This window comes from Capricornis sumatraensis, chromosome 1 (genome assembly GCF_032405125.1).
Source record: "Capricornis sumatraensis isolate serow.1 chromosome 1, serow.2, whole genome shotgun sequence".
Classification (NCBI taxonomy): domain Eukaryota; kingdom Metazoa; phylum Chordata; class Mammalia; order Artiodactyla; family Bovidae; genus Capricornis; species Capricornis sumatraensis.
Window position 1 is genome coordinate 105041398 of NC_091069.1, and position 21990 is coordinate 105063387.

General features: G+C 48.2%; 1 protein-coding gene across 3 annotated transcripts in view; it reads left to right on the forward strand.

Annotated features, from left to right (window-relative positions):
* BCL2L11 (BCL2 like 11) overlaps positions 1–21990 on the forward strand; it is a 45810-nt gene that overhangs the window by 7073 nt on the left and 16747 nt on the right. The window contains exon 3 of one of the 3 annotated variants that reach the window (XM_068975800.1): positions 45–113. The exons of the other annotated variants lie outside the window; for them this stretch is intronic. Within the exon in view, the coding sequence (XP_068831901.1) occupies positions 45–97 (53 nt within the window). The 3' untranslated portion in view covers positions 98–113. Of the gene's footprint in view, positions 1–44; positions 114–21990 lie in introns of those variants that run through there. 3 annotated transcript variants of the gene reach the window in all.

The following is a 21990-nucleotide window of genomic DNA, read 5'->3' on the forward strand; positions in this document are numbered from 1 at the left end:
TTGGTAGCCATTAAAGCACCTCCCCGTTTCTCTCTCCCACCCAGCTCTTGGCAGCCACCATTCTACCTTCTGTGTGATTTTTGATGACTCTAATTAGGTACCGCATGTGAGTGGAGAATCCCAGGGATGGTGGAGCCTGGTGGGCTGCCGTCTATGGGGTCACACAGAGTCGGACACGACTGAAGCGACTTAGCAGCAGCAGCAGCAGTGAGTGGAATCACACAGTATTTGACTTTTTCTGACTGGCTTATCTCACTTAGCACAATGTCCTGAGGAGTCATCCACATTGTAATCCGTGAAGCAGATTCCTTCCTTTTTAAGGCTGCATCAGATTCCGTTGTATGTATAAACCACACTTTCTTTATCCATTCATTTGTTGGTGAACGTTGGGTTGCTTTCATCTCTTTGCTGTTGTGAATAATACTGCTGTGAACATGGATGTGCATATTTCTGTTTGAGATCTTACTTTCCATTCTTTCAGATACATACCCAAAAGTGGGGTAGCTGGGTCCTGCAGTAGGTCTATTTTCAGTTTTTTAAGGAACATTCAGAAAACGAAGATCATGGCATCCAGTCCCATCACTTCATGGGAAATAGATGGGGAAACAGTGGAAACAGGCTCCAAAATCACTGCAGATGGTGACTGCAGCCATGAAATTAAAAGACGCTTACCCCTTGGAAGAAAAGTTATGACCAACCTAGATAGCATATTCAAAAGAAGAGATAATACTTTGCCGACTAAGGTCCGTCTAGTCAAGGCTATGGTTTTTCCTGTGGTCATGTATGGATGTGAGAGTTGGACTGTGAAGAAGGCTGAGCACCGAAGAATTGATGCTTTTGAACTGTGGTGTTGGAGAAGACTCTTGAGAGTCCCTTGGACTGCAAGGAGATCCAACCAGTCCATTCTGAAGGAGATCAGCCCTGGGATTTCTTTGGAAAGAATGATGCTAAAGCTGAAACTCCAATACTTTGGCCACCTCATGCCAAGAGTTGACTCATTGGAAAAGACTCTGATGCTGGGAGGGATTGGGAGCAGGAGGAGAAGGGGACGACCGAGGATGAGATGGCTGGATGGCATCACTGACCCGATGGACATGAGTCTGAGTGAACGCCGGGAGTTGGTGATGGACAGGGAGGCCTGGCGTGCTGCGATTCATGGGGTCGCAAAGAGTCGGACACGACTGAGCGACTGAACTGAGCTGATAACTGTTTTCCACCGTGGCTGCACTGATTTACGTTCCCACCATCAATATTCCTTTTCTGTATATCCTCAACCAGCATTTGTCATCTTTTTTGACAGTAGCCATTCTAACAGGAGTCAGGTGATAACTGCTTGTGGTTTAGACTCTCAGCTCCCTAATGGTTAGTCACGTTGAGCATCTTCTCATATGTTTGTTGGGCATTAAGTATTTTTTGATATTAATCTTACCAGTTTCTTTTTACTTCTTTAAGTGGGACTGCTAGAAAAAAGTCAGATTAGGTCTGTGGCTAGCATTGGGCTCTAACAGAATGGGTTGGCCTTGCAGATGAGGGAGCTGGACACAGCTTGGTGCTTTAGCAGCCAGACCTGACTCTTGCTCTCAAAGCACCTCATTTCCATGGAACTTACTCCTTTGGTTTCTTTTGTTGACTTAGATGAGTGAAAGTAATCACCCTAATCTTGTAAGCATCTTAAACATCAGATGAGCTTTGTAAGATCTACTCTCCAGGTAAATGTAAATATCGGTTTTGTTTCACCTCTTTAAACTCTGTGATCCATGCAGGTTTTGAGAAGGTGGAAGGTGGAGTGATTTGGTTCCTTGGGCACCATAAGTCTGCCCACAAATCCTCATGATAGTTTTCTTTGCTGAAGACTTGGTTCTGGCCTCCAAACCCCAAGGTCTCTGGTTCAGACACCAAGAGAAACAGGTAGTTTGTATTACTGTGTCCTGTGTAGGGGCAGAAAGTGATGACAGAGTGAACAGCTTCTTCACTGGTTCCTAACAACTTAGTAATTTACAGCTTTCTAGACATTTTTAAGTTACATCTATTAAAAAAACCAAAATCTTTGAGGTAAAAATAGATTGACATGCAGTTGGAAGAGATAACAGAGGTCCTAGGTGTCCTTTACCCAGTTTACCACGGTGGCAGCATCTTGTTTAAATAGCACAGTGACTTCCCCGGCGGCTCAGACGGTAGAGAATCTGCCTGCAATGCAGGAGACGTGGGTTCGAGCCTTTGGTCTGGAAGATCCCCTGGAGAAGGAAATGGCAACCCACTTAAGTATTCTTGCCTGGGGAATTCCATGGACAGAGGAGTCTGCCGGGCTACAGTCCATGGGTCGCAAAGAGTCAGACACAGCTGAGTGACTAACAACCACGACATCATAGCCAGCACGGGACATTTTAGAACCCCGCTGCCTTTTGTAAATTTCAGCAGCTTCACATGGACTCCGTTTGTGTGCGTGGGAGTATGTTCTGTGCCATTTTATCAGATGTGTAGGTTTGAGTGACCCCCCCAGGACGGTCTGGATCCAGAAGAATTCCATCCCTCGGTTTCTCTTGCACGTTTTTATAGTCACAGCCACCTTCCTTCTGCTCCCTAACCCCCAACAGCCATGAATCTGAGTGGCATGTCTGCACTTCTGTCCTTTTAAGTATGCTATCAAAATGTCATACCGTAAGTGGCTCTTGGAACTTGGCTCTTTTCACTCAGCATGAAACCACTGAGGTCCACCCAGGACGCTGTGTGTATTGCACATGCCTCCGTTTCCCTGTTGGCCTTTTGAGGGACATTGGCTATTGGCAGGCCTTGGCAGAGACCTGGCATAGCTGGAACTTGGGGCATTTGCCAGCTCACCCTGGACATCAAACTGTGCCCTCTGGTATGTCTTTGGGCAGCTTTCATTTGAAAGCCACGGGCACCGGCCTTCATTTTTAAGCCGCTGCCTCGCTGCCAGCCTGGCCACTACCTGACGCGTGCATGGTGACAGCTCACTGGAGCGCTGCTGCTGTTGCTGCTGCTGCTGAGTTGCTCAGGGTGCCCGACTCCGTGTGACCCCACAGACGCCAGCCCACCAGGCTCCCCCATCCCTGGGATTCTCCAGGCAGGAACACTGGGGTGCTGGTGGCACGCAATGGTTTTTGGTGTCTGTTTGTCCGCCCTCCTATGAGATGGCCGTTCGCCACAACAGAACTGTTCCTGTACAGGTTTGTGTGTGAACGTGAGTCTTCATTTCTCTGGGGTCAATGTCCAGAAATGCAATCGCTGGGTCAGATGGTAGTTTAGCTTTTTTTAAGAAACTGCCAAACAGTTTCCCAGAGTGTGCAATTTTCCAATATTGTTTTAGTCTCGGTCCTGGTTATAACTTATAGAAAACTATAAGCTACCAATATCAGGGATGAAATGGGCTATCACAGCAGAGCGTGCATCCAGATACTTGTATTTTCCTATTTTTCAATCTTTCTGGATTTTTTAGTCTTTCTAGAGTGTGTCTGTTTTGATTTTTTTTAAACCAGCCTTTGGTTTCATTTACTTTCCTCTGTTATTTTCCTGTCTTCAATTCTGTTGTTTCATCGTTCTGCTGTTTACTTTGTGTCTGTTTTGTTTTCTCTAATTTCTTGAGGGTAGGAGTTGAGAGTAGTGGTCCCTTTCCTCTTTTCTACTGTAAGCATTTAGTGTCATAAATTTCTCTTCTTCCCTGCTTTAACTGTATCCCACATGTTTTGATATATTCTGTTTTCATTTTCATTGACTTCTGTGTTATTTCCTTTGACCCTCTGACCCTAGACTATTTAGACATGTGTTGTTTCATTTCCAAGTACTCGAAGATTGTCTTGTCTTTCTCATGTTTTCTTGTGTGATTCCAATATGGTCAGAGAACACACTCTGAATGAATCCAGTTCTTTTAAATTTGTGGCGGTTTGTTTTGTGGGTCAAGACATGGTCTGTTTGGGGAATGGCCCATGAGTGCCCGTGGGCTGGGGCGTTCGTCTCCTGCTGCTGTGGGATGGTGTGTCCGTCTGTATCTGTCCATTCGATCTTACCAGCTGCTTGTGTCGTTGGCGCCTCTGTATCTTTCCTGAGTTTCTGTCTAGTTGTCTGGTCAGTTGCTCAGAGTACAGTGTTGAAGTCCCCGACTGTAGCAGTGGCTTTGTCTGTTTCTCCTTTCGTATCTGTCAGACTTTCTTCCATATACTGCAAGGCACTGTTAGGTGTGAGCACATTTTGAATTATGTCTTCCTGTTAGAGTGATCCTTCTATCATTGCTGTGACGTCTACTTTATCAGATATTAATGTAGCCACTCCTGCTTTTTGTGAAAGATGTTAGCAGTGTTTGTATTTGCAGTACGGGTGTTTTTTGTACGCAGTGTATCTTTAGACGGTCCTGTTTTTTCTCCCGCATTCAGCCTGTCTTCTCAGCTGTGTGCTAAGACCGCTTGCGTTCAGGGTGGCTGCTGATGTGTTAGAGCTTGAGTCTGCCAGCTCACCATCTTTCTGTTTCCTCCGTTTTTTGTGTTGCTTTTTTTCAGTCTTACTAAGAATTATTTGAGCACTTTTTACGACTCCATCTTGTTTTTTTCTCTTTTTTTGGTAGTCTTTTTACACATAACTGCCCTGCGCACTCAGTCGCTTAAGTCGAGTCTGACTCTTTGTGACCCCATGGACTGTAGCCCACCAGGCTCTTCTGTCCATGGGGCTTTTTAGGCAAGAATACCGGAGTCAGTTGCTGTTTCCTCCTTCAGGGGATCTTCCTGAGGCAGAAGTCGAACCCCAGCGTCCTGCACTGCAGGTGACTCTTAACCGCTGAGCCACTGGGGAGGCTGTCAAATTTGCTCTGGGGTTACACTGTACATGTGTAACTTGTAGCTACCATCTGCGACTCTCAGTGACACCACTGTTACACGGCTTCAGCTCAGCATAGGTACCTTACTTCTTCCTTTTAGGTCCCTTTATCCTGCCCTGTTTTTTATTTTATTTTATTATTTCTTTAAATTTTTTCAGTTTATTTCTGGGTTTCAGTTGCAGCATGTGGGACTTTTTGTTGAGGTGCACAGGCTTCTCTAGTTGTGATACACAAGCTCCAGATCACACGGGGTCCATAGTTGTGGTATGTGGGCTTAATTGCCCCACAGCATATGAGATGTTAGTTCCCTGACTAGGGCTCGAACCCATGTTTCCTGCATTGGAAAGCAGATTGATAACCACTGGACCACCAGGGAAGTCTTCTGCCCTGATTTTTAAATGTCTTAAAATATTTCTTCCATATGCACCGAGTACTATGTCAGATGACACTAGTATTATTATTATTATTCTTGCTTTGACCATCAAATATAACAAACTCCTGAAAAGTTGGCTAGTTTATTGGATGTACCTCCATTTTTTTCCCTTCCTACTGTTCTTTCCTTTCTGAAGTCCCAAGAGCGTCATCATCTCCTTCCTATTTAGAGGACTCCTTTGATCATTCTTCAGTGACAGGCCTGCTAGCAACAATCATTAGTTCTCTTTCGTCTGAGAATCTATTTCCCCTGCACCCCAGAGGATATCTTCACTGGATATAGAATTTGTGGTTGATAGCTGTTGGTTTTTTGTTTGCTTTTTTTTTTTTTTAGTGCTTGAAAAACATGTCATTTCCTCCTGACCTTCATGGTTGTAGGTGAGAAATCCTTTGTCACTCAAGTTGTTTTCCTATAAGTGATGTGTCGTTTCTGTCTGGCTGCTTCTGGGGGTTTTCCTTGTGTTTAGCTTCTAGAAATTTAATGTGGCTTGGATTTTTTAGGTTTATCTCTTTTGAGATTCAGTCAGCTTCTTAAATCTGTGATTTGATGTTTTGTGCCAAGTTTGGGGAGTTTTTAGCCGTTACATTTTTGGATACTTTCCCAGTCCCTTCCTGCCTCTTGTGGGACTCCTGTAGGAGAGTATTAGTGTTGTGTTGGGGTCTCACAGGTCCCTGAGATGGCTGTTCATTTTTCATCACGTACCCTCTCTCTTCTGATGAAATTCTGTTGATCAGGTTCATGTCAGCCAACTCTCCTCTGTCACTTCCACTCTTATTGTTGGTCCTATCCAGTGCTTTTTTACTCTAAATGTATTTTTCAGTTCTAAGATTTTGCCTGCTCCTGCCGGGGTTGGGGAGTGGACGTTCAGATCCCTTCGGATCCCTTCCCAGCGCAGCAGGGCACTGACTGTGCGGCTTCACGGAGCCCCACTGGGGGCGGACGCTCCCTCGGCCCTGCCCTGCCGATTCGAGGAGGGGAAAAGGTGGAGGACTGACTTGCAGGCCTTGTTTCCGCGGGGCGGGGGCGGGGGGGTAAGGCTCAGCTCCTCTCTGCTCCCTGTTGACACCAGTGGAGGCTGGAGGGGGGCGAACGCCAGCCCTGCCTGCCACGCCTGGTTCCCCCTTCCTGCTGGGTGGCTGTGGAGACCTGGTGACCCACCGGGTCCTGCTGACTCTTAAGGCTGAGATGGGGGGCCAGTGGGTTTCCTGCTGCCTCCTTCAGTCTTACTGCTGCCAGGGGGTGGGCAGGTTCAGCTTCCCGCTAGCCCTCCCCCTGACGCAGGTAAGGGTGACTCACTCTGACTTGTTCTGTCTCATTGCTCATCAGCGTTAGGTGGAGGTGGGGGCTGGGCCCACGGACAGTATGCATGCATGCGTGTGTGTGTGTGTGTGTGTGCGCGCTCACACGCACATGGGTAGTGGCGACTCACCCAGCCTGTTACTGTGTGTGTGTGTGTGCTCACATGCACATGGGTAGTGGCGACTCACCCAGCCTGTTACTGTGTGTGTGTGCATGCGCTCACACGCACATGGGTAGTGACAACTCACCCAGCCTGTTACTGTGTGTGTGCGTGTGTGCGTGTGTGTGTGCGCTCACGCACATGGGTAGTGGCGACTCCCCCAGCCTGTTACTGTGTATGTGTGTGGGTGCACGTGTGTGTGTGCTCACATGCACATGGGTAGTGGCAACTCACCCAGCCTGTTACTGTGTATGTGTGTGTGTGCGCGTGTGTGTGCGCACGCTCACACGCACATGGGTAGTGACGACTCACCCAGCCTGTTACTGTGTGTGTGTGCATGCATGTGCGTGCGTGTGTGTGTGCACACGCACACACACATGGGTAGTGACAACTCACCCAGCCTGTTACTGTGTGTGTGCGTGCGTGCATGTGCGTGCGTGTGTGTGTGCGCTCACACGCACATGGGTAGTGGCGACTCCCCCAGCCTGTTACTGTGTATGTGTGTGCGTGTGCGTGTGTGTGTGTGCACGTGTGTGTGTGTGCTCACACGCACATGGGTAGTGGTGACTCCCCCAGCCTGTTACTGTGTGTGCGTGTGCGTGCGTGTGTGTGTGCGTGCATGTGTGTGTGCGTGCGTGTGTGTGGGCGTGTGTGTGTGTGCGCTCACACACACATGGGTGGTGGCGACTCCCCCAGCCTGTTACTGCTTCCGTGCTGCTTGGTCAGGGTGGCGGGTCAGCAAACTCCAGGAGCCAGTGAAGGACAGAGTAGCCTGGCAGGCTGCAGTCCACGGGGTCACAAAGGGTGGGACACGACTTAGCAACTAAACAACAGCAGGGTCAGCTCTCCATGCGGCCCCCAGGGTGGGACCGCAGCACCTTCTGTTTCCTCTGCGCATCACCTGGGAGGCCAGCTCCGCACCTGACCTGCCGCACCAGCTGGCTGGTTGCAGAGCAGGGGGCACTCCTGCTGGGTGGGGGATGGGTGGCGCGCAGTGCCCCTCTGCAGTCGGGTGGGTGTGGCTAAGAGACTTTGCTCTGGGGGAGCCCCATCCCCCGTCCTTAGGCTCAGGCAGACAGGCTCTCCTTGCTGTGTTTTTCCTCGGCCTGTTGGAGATTGCATTGCAGGCGTCTGCAGTGCTGCGGCTGGGGGTATGGAGGGTAATCAGAGGATCCAGGAGAGTCACCCCCACGTCATTCCTCAAATCCCGCGGTCCCCAGGGAGCCCACTCTCATTTCCCGCTCAGTCCTCTGTGCTTATTTTACTTATTTTGTTAATTTTATTTGTGTTTTTCTTTCTGGCTGTGATGAGTCTTCACAGCTGCACAGGCCTTTTCTCTAGTTGCGGCGAGCGGAGGCTGCTCTTGGTTGCAGTGTGTGGGTTGCTTGTTGCTTTGGCTTTGCTTATTGCAGAGAACAGGCTCTAGGGTGAGAGGGCTTCGGTAGTTGCAACTGATGCCCGGGCTCTAGAGCACAGGCCCGTTAGTTGTGGCGCGTGGGCTTAGTTGCTGAACCACGTGTGGCCTCTTCCCAGACCAGGGGTCAAACTGATGTCCCCTGCTTCGGCAGGTGGATTCTTTACTACTGAGCCTCCAGGGAAGACCTTGTGCTTGCCTGTTAAAATCCAGGGTTTTTAGTTGTGAGAAAGGAGGACCTTGGAGAACAGGGAGACCCCACCTTCGTGAAACTAGAAACCTTTATTTTCTTTTCACCAAGTGCTCACAACTGATGTTGACTGGCTCTGGTTTCAAAGTACTGGGTTGGCTAAAAAGTTCATTCAGGTTTTTCTGTAACATCTTAATGGAAAAACCCAAACTAATTTTTTGGCCAACCCAGTACTACTACATATGAGAAATCGTGTGTTTCGCCCTTTATTTTTACTCTATATGGGATGATAGGCTTTTCGTGTCGGAAGAGATTGAACAGTAATCCTTGACATGTTTTTCAGTTACTAACTGCAGTGTTCAGTCTTGTAATCCTCTGGTAGTGTACCCTCAGTGGGTACCCAGCAGGCCCCCCTCATATGCACTGCCTGAAAATGTATGGGTAACTCAAGTTTGGCAGCGCGTGCTGCAGAGGAACTTCTCATTAAGGAAAATGGTAAGTCCTGTAGTTCTTGGAATGACTGGACTCTACTGTAAAGCAGGAAGAAGACTGATCATCCATTGATTTGTCTTAGTTAATATTTAGGACCTTGGCAGTGTTAGATTTCTAGATCTGCATACGCACATAATTGCCAGTTGAATGCCAGACCATCTGACACAGTGTTTCCTGACCTACTTTTCAAACCAGTGATTCAGAGCACTTGTCCGGTGCCCGAGTGTCCACACACTCCTGGTCTGTGGTCGCCCCCCCGTTCTGGGCAGGACTCCCCATGGACCCCCACTGCCCACACCAGAGTCCAGCGGTGTTTGCTTTTCCTTCGTTGGGTCAGCCTCAGCCTCGACATACTCCTCCCGAGACGGACTCCCAGCCGCTTTCACGCTGCCGTCACTGTCCTCTGGTCATTCACATCAGTGGCCAGGACCTGGGCCAGGGCACGTGGCCTTAGGCTGCTTTCCTGGTCTGTGGAGTTCTTGTGGACACAAAGCAAATGTCTGTCCTTAGAGACTTGTGCTGTGCTGTGTCGGGCACTGGGCTGTGAGCCCTGTGTCACCCACCTGCCTGCAGACCCTGCTCGGTGGGCACAGAAGAGGGCCTGACAGTCCTTCCTTTCACAGGAAATGCTGGCGGAAGCGTATGTGCAGAGCGTACATCATGGCGTTTTTTACACCAACCGGAAAACCATGGCAGTACTCATGGTATAGGAAAACCTCTACGTTACTACACATCCCTGGGCTGTGATTGTGAAGCTGTCTTCGTAAAGATGCTAAAAAGAATAATCACATGGAAAATGCTCCTGGCGTAATGTTAAGCTTTACAGAGTTACAGAGTTCTTGATGACACCGTAGTGTTACTGTCAGTTTGTGCTGCTGTAACTAAAACACCGTAGATTGGGTGGCTTTGATAATAAACATTTGTCTGAAGTTCTGGAAGCTGGAAGTCTGAGATCCAGGTGTTGGCATGGTCAGGCTCCGATGACCCTCTTCCAGGCTCGTAGGTGGCTCCTGTGTCACGAGGTGGGAAGACAGGAAGCTAACTCCTTGACCCCTTCTTCTAAGGGCACTAACTGTACTCACGAAGATTCCGCCCTCATGACCTGATAACCCTGTATAGGCCCCACCTCCATGTACATCACACTGGAGGTGAATTTTATGGGCGACATGAACATGTACCCCATAGCACGTAATTTTGTGTTCAAGCAGTTTATAAGCATAACAAAAAGATTAGAAGAAAAATACATGAAAATGTTAATAGTGAAAATTTTTGTATTCAACTCACAGGTGGTCTTAACCTTCTTACCTTTTTTTTTTCTTTTTTTGGTATTTGGAAAACCATCATGAGTAGCATTTATAATATAATTGATGCATAATGTATATATTTAAAATTTGAGGGGGGATTTCCCTGGCAACCCAGTAGTTAAGACGTTGCCTTCCAATGTGGGGGTCGGGGAAGGGTGGGCTGTGGGTTTGATAAGATCTCACATGCCTCAGGGCAAAAAAACCAGCATAAAACAGAAGTAATATTATAACAGATTCATTAAAGACTTTTAAAATGGCTCACATCAAAAAAAAAAATCTTAAAAAGATTATTTTTAATTTTAAATTAAAAAAGACTTAAAAAAATTTTTTTAACCTTCACTTTTGGCATTTTGACCAGCAGCTTGTCACTATGGCGTGTGTAATTCAGCGTTAACTTGTATGGCTTAGTGTTAACAGCCACATGCGTTATGTTGGTAAACATTTGATCCAGGTGAGATGAAGCTTCTGGCTCATCACAAGTACTCCAGGTGGACGTTCGCCTCCTAGTGTTCTCTTTGGGGGTCTCCCTTTTATTTTAGCAAAGTGAGTGTGTGCATGCTCGGTTACTTCAATCGTGTCCGACTCCATGCGACCCCATGGATTCTAGCCCACCAGGTTCCTCTGTCCGCGGGATTCTCCAGGCAAGAATACTTGACTCGATTGCCATGCCCTTCACCAGGGGAGCTTCCCAACCCAGCGGTCAAACCTAGGTCTCCTGCATTGGCAAGCGGATTCTTTACCTCTGGTGCCACCTGAGTCATGGTGTAAGAGCTCCGGCTGGCAGGGTGAGCGTTGATTGGGCACCTGTAGGACTGCCTTCCTGTCTCAGGGCTGCACATGGGTCTGGAGTGGGGTCTGGGTGGTGCCCAGCTGTTCTCAGCCCCACGAGTAGCCTGGGCAGATCTGTTTGTCTCTTAGAGCTTCGATTTCCTCATCCATCAGATGGAGACAGAAGTGCTCACATCTCAAGAGTTGAGGGCTTTTGTATAAGCTCCTGGGCAGAGAGCAGCTGGCAGGGACTTGGTCACTGTTTTCCTTGCTCAGGGACTGTGGAGGCTCCGGCAGGACCCTGAGCGTGACAGAATGAAACATTCCTTCCTCCTTTCCATGGGAAGGAGCTGTCATTTTAGGACTTTAGGAAACCCACAAGGAAGTCATTTCATCTGGAAATGAGCTGTAATTCTAACCCTGCCAGGCCCCAGAACAAACAAGCAAAAAAGGAAAGAAAATCTTTTCTAGGAAGTGGCCTGAGAGGGCAGGGGAGGTCCAAATCACCCTTGACCTGCCCATGAACCTGCACATCACCCTGAGAAGAACCTTGGCAGATATTTGGACCATGGAGAAACATCTGGAAACCCCTACTGCACCGGCTCTGTTGGAACCAGGTCTGTGTCAGGGACACCTGAGAAGGATGGCCTGTTGACTTAGGCAGAAACTTGACTGTAGCTCAAGACTTGTATTTGGAGAAAGAAAGATCTGGACACTTAAGACAGGCTTGAACTGCTTTTTCCTGCAGTTAGAAGTTATTGCAACTTTTTTCAAAATAAGAGGTATTTTGCTCACTGTTTTAACGTTAGCAGTAGTCATTGGCTAAACAGAATTGTGGTGCTATTGATAGAGAACCTGCCTGCCAGCGCAGGAGATGTGAGACACTTGGGTTCCTTCCCAGGTTCAGGAAGCCTGTCTGTGAAAGTCATTACCTGCCAAGGGACAGAGAACAGCAGGGCTAATACACGTGCGCCCAGGCACAAACACACATGCACACACATGATCGTTAGTGTGTTGTGGGCAGTTCATGGCAATGGAGGAAATGAAATATGCTTACTGGAGAGAGAATCCAGCCACTGGCCTGCTTATCTCAGGAGAGATGAAGCCTGTGGTGGGTGCCCCCTGGTCTGTACAAGGGGCTCACCAGCTGGTCCCAGTGGTAAAGAATACATCTGCCAGTGCAGGAGACGTAAGAGACATGGGTTCAATCCCTGGGTCAGGAATATCTCCTGGAGTAGGAAATGGCAACCCACTGTAGTGTTTTTGCCTAGAGAATCCCGTGGACAGAGGAGCCTGGCGGGCTACAGTCCATGGGGCCCCACAGAGTCAGACAAAACTGAAGTGACTCAGTGCACACACATGAATAGAATTGAGAATTTTAAAACAGCTTTTTTTTCCTTTTCCCTGTGCAAATTCTGCTTCTTGGCCATTGTTAAATTTTGGTTTTTACTTCTGAGTGAATGAGTCATGAACCCTTGAGAACTTTTCTGTACACGCTGTGAGCTGACGGGTTCCTGGGAGGACAGGTTGAAGCCCAGTGTGTAAGAGGCTAGGCCTTCGTGGTTTCAAGTATTTGCTTAGAGTGAGTCGGTATTCCCGGCGTCCTATGGTAACCCCACATTCACTTTGCATTTCCTCTGTTTGCAACCCTGGATCACATCCCGGTGGTTCACGAGGGTTTAACCAGTGGTGAGCCGACCGGCTCCTAAGAAGGGCTGCCTGGCCACGCGTGCCCGCAGGCTGATGGGGGAGGGCTGCCTGCAGCCCTGTCTTGTCCTGGACCCAGAGCCTTGAGCCTGGCGCTCTGCACAGGACGCAGCGCTCCCTTTAGTTTGGGCTTTGAGGCCTTTAGGCGTGAAAATGATTTTGGAGCTAAAATTTCTTAAAAAAAAAAAAAAAAGAAATGAACCATTTCAGTCCAAGAGGGTGTATGGTAAAAATACTGGTTCGACATGATGCTGCTCAGCTGAGTTGCTCTGGGGACCTTTTTCCCCAAAAATGAGTCCCGTTCCTAGACCAGAGCATGCGTCCCACTCCAGTTCCTAAAACATTTGGATGTAAGCGATTTATCAGTTCAGTGAGTGACCTGCGACTTTTCACAGCAACTTGCTTGTGTGGTAGGGACCTGTTTCTCTCTTGCAGATGTGTGTCTTAGAGGGGCGGGTGGCGGTGTATGGGATGAGCCACACTTGACAGCCTTAGTTTAGGTGAGTTTTCTGTGGAATAAGTGCTGGGGGAGAGACTAAAGGGTTCTTGTTTATTGTCTGGTTTTTCCTCCTTTGAGAAATTTCTTAATGCAGGGTAGTCTGGAGTTGAATTCTGGATCTATGCTATCTTAGTAAATGTTTGAATTTAGATCTCTGGGGATGTGTAGTTGCTCATTTGTGTCTGACTCCTTGTTGACCCCGTGGACTGTAGTCCACCAAGTTCCTCTGTCCATGGAATTCTTCAGGCAAAAATGCTAGAATGGGTAGCCATGCCCTCCTCCAGGGGATCTTCCTGATCTAGGAATCGAACCTGACATTTCGACATTGCAGGCAGATTCTTTACTGTTGAGCCACCAGGGAAGCCTGCAGTGAGTATAAATTCTGCTAAACTGGTCAAGACAACTTGCCAGCCTAAGGAACTGTGGTGATAAGGAGAACAAGCTCATATACTTGTCAGTTTAAAAAGAGTTTGCTGATATTAAAGCGTGGATGAGTGTCTGAGATTCCCTGTCTCCTGTCACGTGGATTCTGTCCCTGGGAGCCTTGGAAGCTTAGAACTGGGTTCCTTCTGTAAGGGAAGCCTGACGCACACACCAACCATGCTCCGTGCTCTCTCAGGTCCTTATTTCTAATAGTTGGTAGGAAGGAAGTGTTGGAGTGGACACTTCCGGCAAGTGACCCAGGCCAGTCGTGACCCTTCTCTGATGTTGTGCAGTCCCCGGGGCAGGTCTCTCCAGCTGGCTGGGGACCTGTGTCCTCCTGAAACGGGAGGGTGTCGCAGCCAGTCTGCAGTGGTCAGAGGGGCACTGTAGGGAGTTGGTTGGTGGAGGCTACACTGAACTGGAGTGACCCTGTTTAATCGGTGTTGCACATTGGGTTTCTAAGCTTGTGCTAAGTCACTTCAGTCTTATCCGACTCTTTGCAACCCCATGGACTGTAGCCCGCCGGGCTCTGTCCGTCAGATTCACCAGGCAAGAATACTGGAGTGGGTTGCCGTTTGCTCCTCCGTGGGATTTTCCTGACCCAGGGATCAAACCCGTGTCTCTCTGTCTCCTGCACTGGAAGGCAAGTTCTTCACCACGAGTGCCACCTCGGATGCCCAGGGGCAGCCAGACTGCTGCGCCCAGGATCGGAGCCCACGGAGCAGTAGAGCAGTGACCGGCTTCCGTTCTTGTCCTGCATGGGGACGTGGCACAGCCGTTGACAGGACATTCTTGTGGTTTGCAGAGGAGGCCTTAGGGTCACTGCCTCCTCCCCAGGAATTGCCTTGTCATGTAGAGGTTAGGTGGTGCCTTCAGTGGGGTTGGTACAGGCTGGTCCATGGATGAAGGAACTTGGGCTCCAACCATCTTTCTGATGGACTACTCACCACACCAATCAGATTCTCTGCTCACTTGAGCCTTTTGGTTTTCTTATTTTTTATGCAGGGTTCAATTCTTACAGTGTTTCTTTTTATCATGGGATTTTTTATAAAAAGGGCTTCCCTGGTGGCTCAGATGGTAAAGAATCTGCCTTCAATGCAGGAGACCTGGGTTTGATCCCTGGGTTGGAAAGCTCCCCTGGAGAAGGGAATGGCAACCACTCCAGTACTCTTGCCTGGAGAATTCCATGGACAGAGGAGCCTGGCGGGCTACAGTCCATGGGGTCACAGAGTCGAACAGGGCTGAGTGACTAACGCTTTTCTACAAAAGGCTTTGGGGCTGTGTTCGCCTGTGTCCCTTGGAGGGATTCCTCGCTGCCCCCGCCCCTGCGTTCAGCATCAATGTGTCTTCTAGACACAGAAGCTTTGTGAATTTTCTAGGGGAGAGGAATCAGACAGCCCAACTGAGACAGACATGTGTTTTGAGGCCAAATACTTAAACCATCAAATGTCCAAACACAATGATTCCGTCCTTGTGATTATGCAAAACAGTGTCTGGAATTGAGGTGTGATGTTTTCTCTCTTGATACGATGTGGGATAAGAAGAGGCAGCTGGCTCTTGTGAATTTGTTTTAAGTGGGAAGCTTTCATTATACCTCATCCTTCGAGTGTGTTATCAGTCACCATATATCTGCATTAACAGCTAAGCGCTTCACTTAGCACATGGCCTTGATAAACTTTAAGTGCATAAATAAAATTATAGGGTTTTACAGGTCTTAATTGGAAAGCTGTTTCGGATGCAGCTTTTCAGGATTCTGTTTTGGCCCCTTTGCCTGGGTCTCCACTGTTATTAAGACAAAACACTATGATGCTTAAGACCTTCATGTGAACTGAGGAGAAGAGATTTTCATCACCTGTTTCCTGCCGCCAGCATTAAATTTCATAGAGGAAGCCCCATGCGCTCTCTAGTCAGAAATTTTTTATATTCGTAGTGTAAATTCTTGTTTCCTCCCCTAGATCTGATGATGGGCCAGGAACCCAGGTTACCAAAAGCTAGCAACCTCAAAATTTTTAACACTTTATTTCTAAGGAATGGTCTTAAGTGAATTAACATGTAGAGTTGTATGTTTACTTGTCAAGGGTCTTCAAAAAGCATTTCTCTTTTCGTAGTTTTGCTGGAATAAGTGGTGAAATAAATTTTGTGGATAGGAAGTTGTCTCTGCTGTCAGTGGAAGGAGCATAGCTTGGACTATATTTATCTGGGAGGTTATTTTTGTTTTTCAAAAGAAGACTGCACAGCCAAGTCCTCCACGATATTCTGGAAGGAATCTTCTCGTTCAGTTGCTAAGTAGTGTCTGACTCTGCGACCCCAAGGACTGCAGCACGCCAGGCTTCCTTGTCCTTCACTGTCTCCCAGAGTTTGCTCAAACTCAGGTCCATTGAGTCGATGATGCCATCCCAGGTATCTCATCCTCTGTCGTCCCCTTCTCCTCCTGCCTTCAGTCTTTCCCTGCATCAGGGTCTTTTCCGATGAGTCAGCTTTCCACATCAGGTGGCCAGAGTATTGGAGCTTCAGCATCAGTCCTTTCATTGAGTATTCAGGGTTGATTTCCTTTAGGACTGACTGGGAAGAATTGTTAAGACTGTAGGAATAAGAGACACAGCGGTCCTGGGGACAGTGGGGCGAGGTGCATACGGGGAAAGCGAGGAACAGTCCCGTCACCTGTCTTCCTGCGCCCGTCCAGACCTAGTGAGACCATGGCCCCACACTGCTCAGAGCAGCGCGTGCTGGGGAACAGATGCAGCCGGACCAGATGGAGCACCTTGCCACGAAAGGAACATGGAAGGATCTGACTCAGGACCACATGTGGGGCACATGGTAGCAGCTTCATGATTCAAAGGCAGGGTGGTGACTGAGAGGGATTATCTTTGTAGCCCCAGGGGACAGAGTCTAGATTTGGGTTGGGGTTAGAAGGGAAAGCTCCGGTTCCCAGAAGGAGGAACTCTGCAGCCCCCAGTGCCCGTCAGCAGGACTGCGGTGCCTTAGGAAAAGCGGGGCACCTGTCCCAGGCCAGGGTGCAGGCCTTGCGGTACAGGAAGCTTCTGCCACGTCCCCACCTGCTGGCTCCTGCTGTGACTCAGAGTTAGCTGGTATGTCCTTGGACATAGACGTAAAAACTCAAAATCGGGGTTTGCTTCTGGCATGTCACTGGCTCCTGGAAAAACATGGATTGTGGGGGACAGCTCGGGTGATATGGGGAGCTAGTTCATTAGAGGTTGCATAGCTAGTAAGAAGGCATAACATTCATCCTAATGCTTTTAAATTCATAGTTCATTGTAAGAAACAGGTAGCTGTCACAGGGAAAAGATACAAACACTGATTTCCAGCCTCATGGCCTTGGCTTTCTGGCAGTTTCCACACGGTCAGACTGGAAATTGATTGAAGTAGCTTATTTTGATTTTCTTACTCACAGTCACGTAAAAGCAGTGGGCAACACACACTGGCTGCAGCTCCTAAGTTTTCTTTTTGTTTTTTGATCCCAGCAGCTGTTTATAAAGCACCATCCTGAATTCATGCAACTGCTTAGAGGTTAACCTACATGTGTGCCAGGGAAAAACAGGTGTAAAAACTTGATGAGTAATGATGCTGTGTGCCATCGCTTTATTTCAGTTCCCTTTCATTTTCATCCAGTGGCTCAGTGGAATTGATAGAGGAGTCTCAATAACAAGATGAGGCAGTTGGGAAATAATAGATCCAGAGAGAGGTGTGTGTCTGCAGATAATTGGGCTCTGGCTCATTTGCTTTGTGAGAACCATCAGAGTGGAAGGTGACTTCTGAAAGCATTGCTGCAGCTGAGCTGTCACGGCAGCAGCCCTTCTACCCTGGGGCTGGGGATCCAGAAGCGTCCGAGACCGCTCAGCCCCTCAGATGGGTTTCCAGTGGAAATGGTGGCCGGATGGCTAGTGACTTCCTCATCCTCCTCGTCAGCTGTGGACAAATCTTCGTTAATAAAGGTACTTCCGAAGATAGCCCCCTAAGTCAGGAGACTGTTGGGTTGGATAAACATCCCAGAATTTTTACTTCCTTAAATGAATAATCTTAAGGGGCCGCATGCAGAATCAGTGCTTCCTCAGAATTTCTGGAGCATCTGTTTCAGAATTGGTTTAGCCCTGGTTTCAGAGCCTACAAAGTGGCTCTTTTATGGCTTTTGGTTCAGCCCCTAAATGCCAGGAGGAGGGACTGTCTTTCCATTCTTGCTTGCTGCTCCATAGTCCCTGGTAAATAGGCACAATGAGCTCTTACTTGCCTCAGTACATGCTGTGGTGTGTTTAAAATAAAAACAATCATCTCTTCAGTCATACATTCAGCATCTCTGCAAGGAAGAGAACTCCTTTCTCAGCCCTGAGCTGGAAATTGATTCAGAGCTCGATTCACATTGGTTAGCTGAAAATCTGATCTCGATTTTACCCCAGTGCTTGCAATCCACTGAACACCTGAGAACAGTGTAGAGTGCATGTTCCTGTGGGTTTCTGTTTGGTTTCCAGTTCTGCACTTGAAGCTCCAGTAGTGACATGCTGGGAACTCAGACCGTTGCTGGCCCAGGGATGTGAGAACATCCTGTCCCCAAGGAGGACCAAAGCGGTGTGCGCGCAGGTATACCCTGCGCTCCCCTAGCCCCGCCCCCGGATGCTCGCAGCCCCCTGGTTGGGTGTGGAAGGATGGCAGTGGATGTCAGGCTGGGACCTCGGTGCCTTTGAACACCTGCCGTTCGGAGCAGTGGGGTGAGGTGGTTGAGCATTCAGGAGAAATCAGGTTTGGCTTGACTGACGTCAAGCTCTTTACGCAGTGGCAATCTCGTTTTCTTTTTTTTTAATGTTCCCACTCTTGCTGGCAGCGCTACAGAAAGCCCTTTCCGAAAGCCTCAGCCTGATTTCACTATCAGCCACTTAACCACGATATTAATTTTTTTTCAGTTGTTGAACTTTTAAGATTTGGAATTACCCTTTGGGCTGGAAACTAGTTCTGTAGCTGAACCACAACAGTCTGTTAATCAAACACTGCACATCTTTCAGTAACTAGAGAGTTCTTTGGTGTTGAAAAAGGTCCTGCTTTCTACCTGCCTCTACACTGGTAGAGAAAAATAGATTAATCATGCACCTTGTGGGTTTGTTTTTTTCCCTGTAGGAAATCGGGTTACCGGTAAGTGCCAGATTCCATAAAATTGTCTGCAGGAGGGTCAATGAGCTGTACTGAGCGTGTCTCAGTTTGCTGGCTCGCCGCCTCTGGCGCAGCTGCGCGCTAAGCCTTTGTGGGGTGCTGAACTGGGCCCTCGTCACGGTGTACGGGCTTTCTCTGGTCAGAGTGTGCACAGGCTCGCCGCGGGGGCCTCTTCTGTAGAGCACAGGCTCTAGGGTGGGCAGGCCCAGCAGTGTGATGCTCGGGCAGCGGTAGGTGACCTGTGGCATGCGGGACCCTCGTTCCTGGACCAGGGGCTGGACCCGTGTCCCCTGCACCAGCCGGCGGATTCTGTAACCACGGGACCACCAGGGTAGTCCTGCCTTACAAGTTTGGATGAGTGGCTTTGGTTGGAAATCTGGGCTCCCAGCCAGTTCCCGAGCTCAGGAAGACGCTGTGGGGTCAGAGCTGGCCTTGTGTGGGCTTCTGGCTACAGCTTTTGGGCAGTAGTAGCTTTGCATTGGGCTTCCCTTGTGGCTCCGTGGGTAAAGAATCCACCTGCCAGGGCAGATACTGTGCCTGGGGTGGGAAGATCCCCTGGAGAAGGAAATGGCAACCCACTCCAGTGTTCTTGCCTGGAGAATCCTGTGGACAGAGGAGCCCGGCGGGCGACAGTCCATGGGGTCGCCAAGAGTCAAACACAGCTGAGCGACAGGACAACAGTTTTACGTTGAGAGCAGTTCCTGTTTGGCTGTGCCTTTTTGTCCTCCGCCCCCTCTCCCGTTTTAGTTCCCACCTTTATGAATGAAATGCTTTCTTAAATGCTGAAACTGCATTTTCTGTGGGTGAAAATACGCCTCATCACTATTATTTCCCCCTTGAAGAAGCTTTTATGTGTATGTAAGAAAACTAATTTTAAAATGTGATCTTTTTGCGTAGTAATAAAGCTTTTGTTTCCAGTAGAAACACAATTTGTTAGTGAAAATGAACGTTGCTCAGTCGTGTCCGACTCTTTGCGACCCCATGGACTATATATAGTCTATGGAATTCTCCAGGTCAGAATACTGGAGTGGGTAGCCTTCCCTTCTCCAGGGCATTTTCCCAACCCAGGGACAGAACCCAGGTCTGCTGCGTTGCAGGCGATTCTTTACCAGCTGAGCCACAAGGGAAGCCCAGGTAACATTTATGGCTATTAAGCACATTGCAGACAGCATAATGATGTTTCTCTTTCTTATAGAGATATTAATTTATCTTTTTGATAAGTGGAGTACATGCGGAGGGGAGCAGGCAGATAAAGTATCTAGAAAGGATTGTAGGATTGAGGGTGGTTTGTTTTTTTTCCAAGTATCCCCTGGCCTTTAATGCCACCAGCTCCAGGCTCACCTTCAGAAGACAGAGCCGTGGATCCCTTCCTCACTGCAGTGGTCAATGCTCTGGTCACTGTGGAGAAGAATTCCACAAACTGATGGTAAAGGAAATAAAAACCTTTGTTCTGGCTCCAACCAGTGCTGGCCTGGGACTGATAAGCTGACTCTCAGGTCAGCCAGACCCCCTCTCTGTCTTGCTAGGTTCTCAAGTGACATGAGGCCACATAGGGCAGACAGACACTAAACTAGTGAGGAAGCTAGGAAAAGGCTTCCCGTCCTCCCCCGAAAAGGAGACTTTTGTCACTTAAGAAATAGTCTCTGAAACTTAGGTGGAAAAGTCCATCGTATTACAGATTAACAGTACCTTTCTAAAATACAGGAATAGGATGCTTCTGAAAATAATTAAAATAGAATTTTTGCCTTACAGTCTTACTTGAAAACCAATACTCTGTATACACATTGGCTAGTCTTTATTGCAGGATGCATGTTGGTCATTAAACACTTTAGGTTTATAAATTCAAGCAACGAGAAAGTATTTACTCAAAAAACTGCCCCAAATGGTGATAGAGTAGCCCAGACAGATCAGTCTCCTTTGTAAAAGTTAATTTGTATTGTATGTCACTGTTCTATAGAAACTTAAAAAATACTCCTAAGAACAGTAGCTGGACTTCCCTGCCGGCTCAGTGGTAAAGAATCCGCCCATCAATACAGGAGACATGGGTTTGATCCCTGGATTGGGAAGGTCCTGTGAGAGAAGGAAATGGCAACCAACTTCAGTATTCTTGCTCCTCCCGTGGAAAGAGGAGCCGGTGGGCTACAGTCCATGGGGTCACAAAGAGCTGGACACCACTGAGCAGCTAAAGAGCAGCAAGAACAGTGGCTAGCTCTCTTACCGATCTGTTATCAGTTAGCAGGTGCTAAGCCTAGTCTAACCTGGCCATTATCTAAGGTTAAGAAGAATTTCAAGCTCCTGAGTGTTCTCTGCAGACGCAGGTCTGGGCCCCAGGACTGATCCCTGGCTTCTTCCCCTTCTGCTCAGTGTTTCTCAAGGTCTGGTCTGTGGAGTCTGTTCCAGGAGCTTATGTAAGAATGTGGCTTCAGGGGCCACCTGCAGACACAACCCACCTGAATCTCCTGGCCAGACCTGGTAGATATGTTTCTGTGTGTTTATCGATGCTAACAGTTCATTACAGAACTCTTCTTTCTGTCGAAGAAGCATCTGCTTATTTCCTTACCCCATAAATAGCAAGACGTTTATCTCTAAGGTGAGTAAGTCGCATCTGGTCCCCAAAGTTCCAGGTGCTGGGTTGATGCAGTCACTGGGTGCTCGGTTTGATACTGAACAGGCTCCCGTGGTGCTTCCAGCCTCCAGACCTCACGTGAGTCAGATAGAACCTCCTTAACCGCACACGTCAGTGGGGGTTTTAAATATCGGTAGAATTGAATAAATTTCATCTACTGCGTAGGGGAAATTTACCAAGAGAGCTTCCTCTGTTCTGTGTTGTTCAGTTGCTCAGTCGTTTCTGACTTTTTGTGACCCCACGCCAGGCTTCCCTGTCCTTCACCGTCTCCTGGAGTTTGCTCAAACTCATGTCCATTGAGTCAGTGATGCCATCCAACCATCTCATCCCCTGTCATCCCCTTCTCCTGCCTTCAGTCTTCCCCAGCATGAGGTATTTTCCCAATGAGTTGGCTCTTCACATCAGGTGGCCAAAGTGTGGGAGCTTCAGGAACAGTCCTTCCAATGAATATTCAGGGTTGATATCCTTTAGTATTGAGTGGTTTGATCTCCTTGCTGTCCAGGGGACACTCAAGAGTCTTCTTTAGCACCATAATTCAAAAGCATCAAGTCTTCGGCGCTCAGCTACATCGATATGTAGCTACTGGAAAAACCAGAGCTTTGATTATACAGACCTTTGTTGGCAAAGTGATGTCTCTGCTTTTTAACATGCTGTATAGTTTTGTCATAGCGTTTTTTCCAAGGAGCAAACATC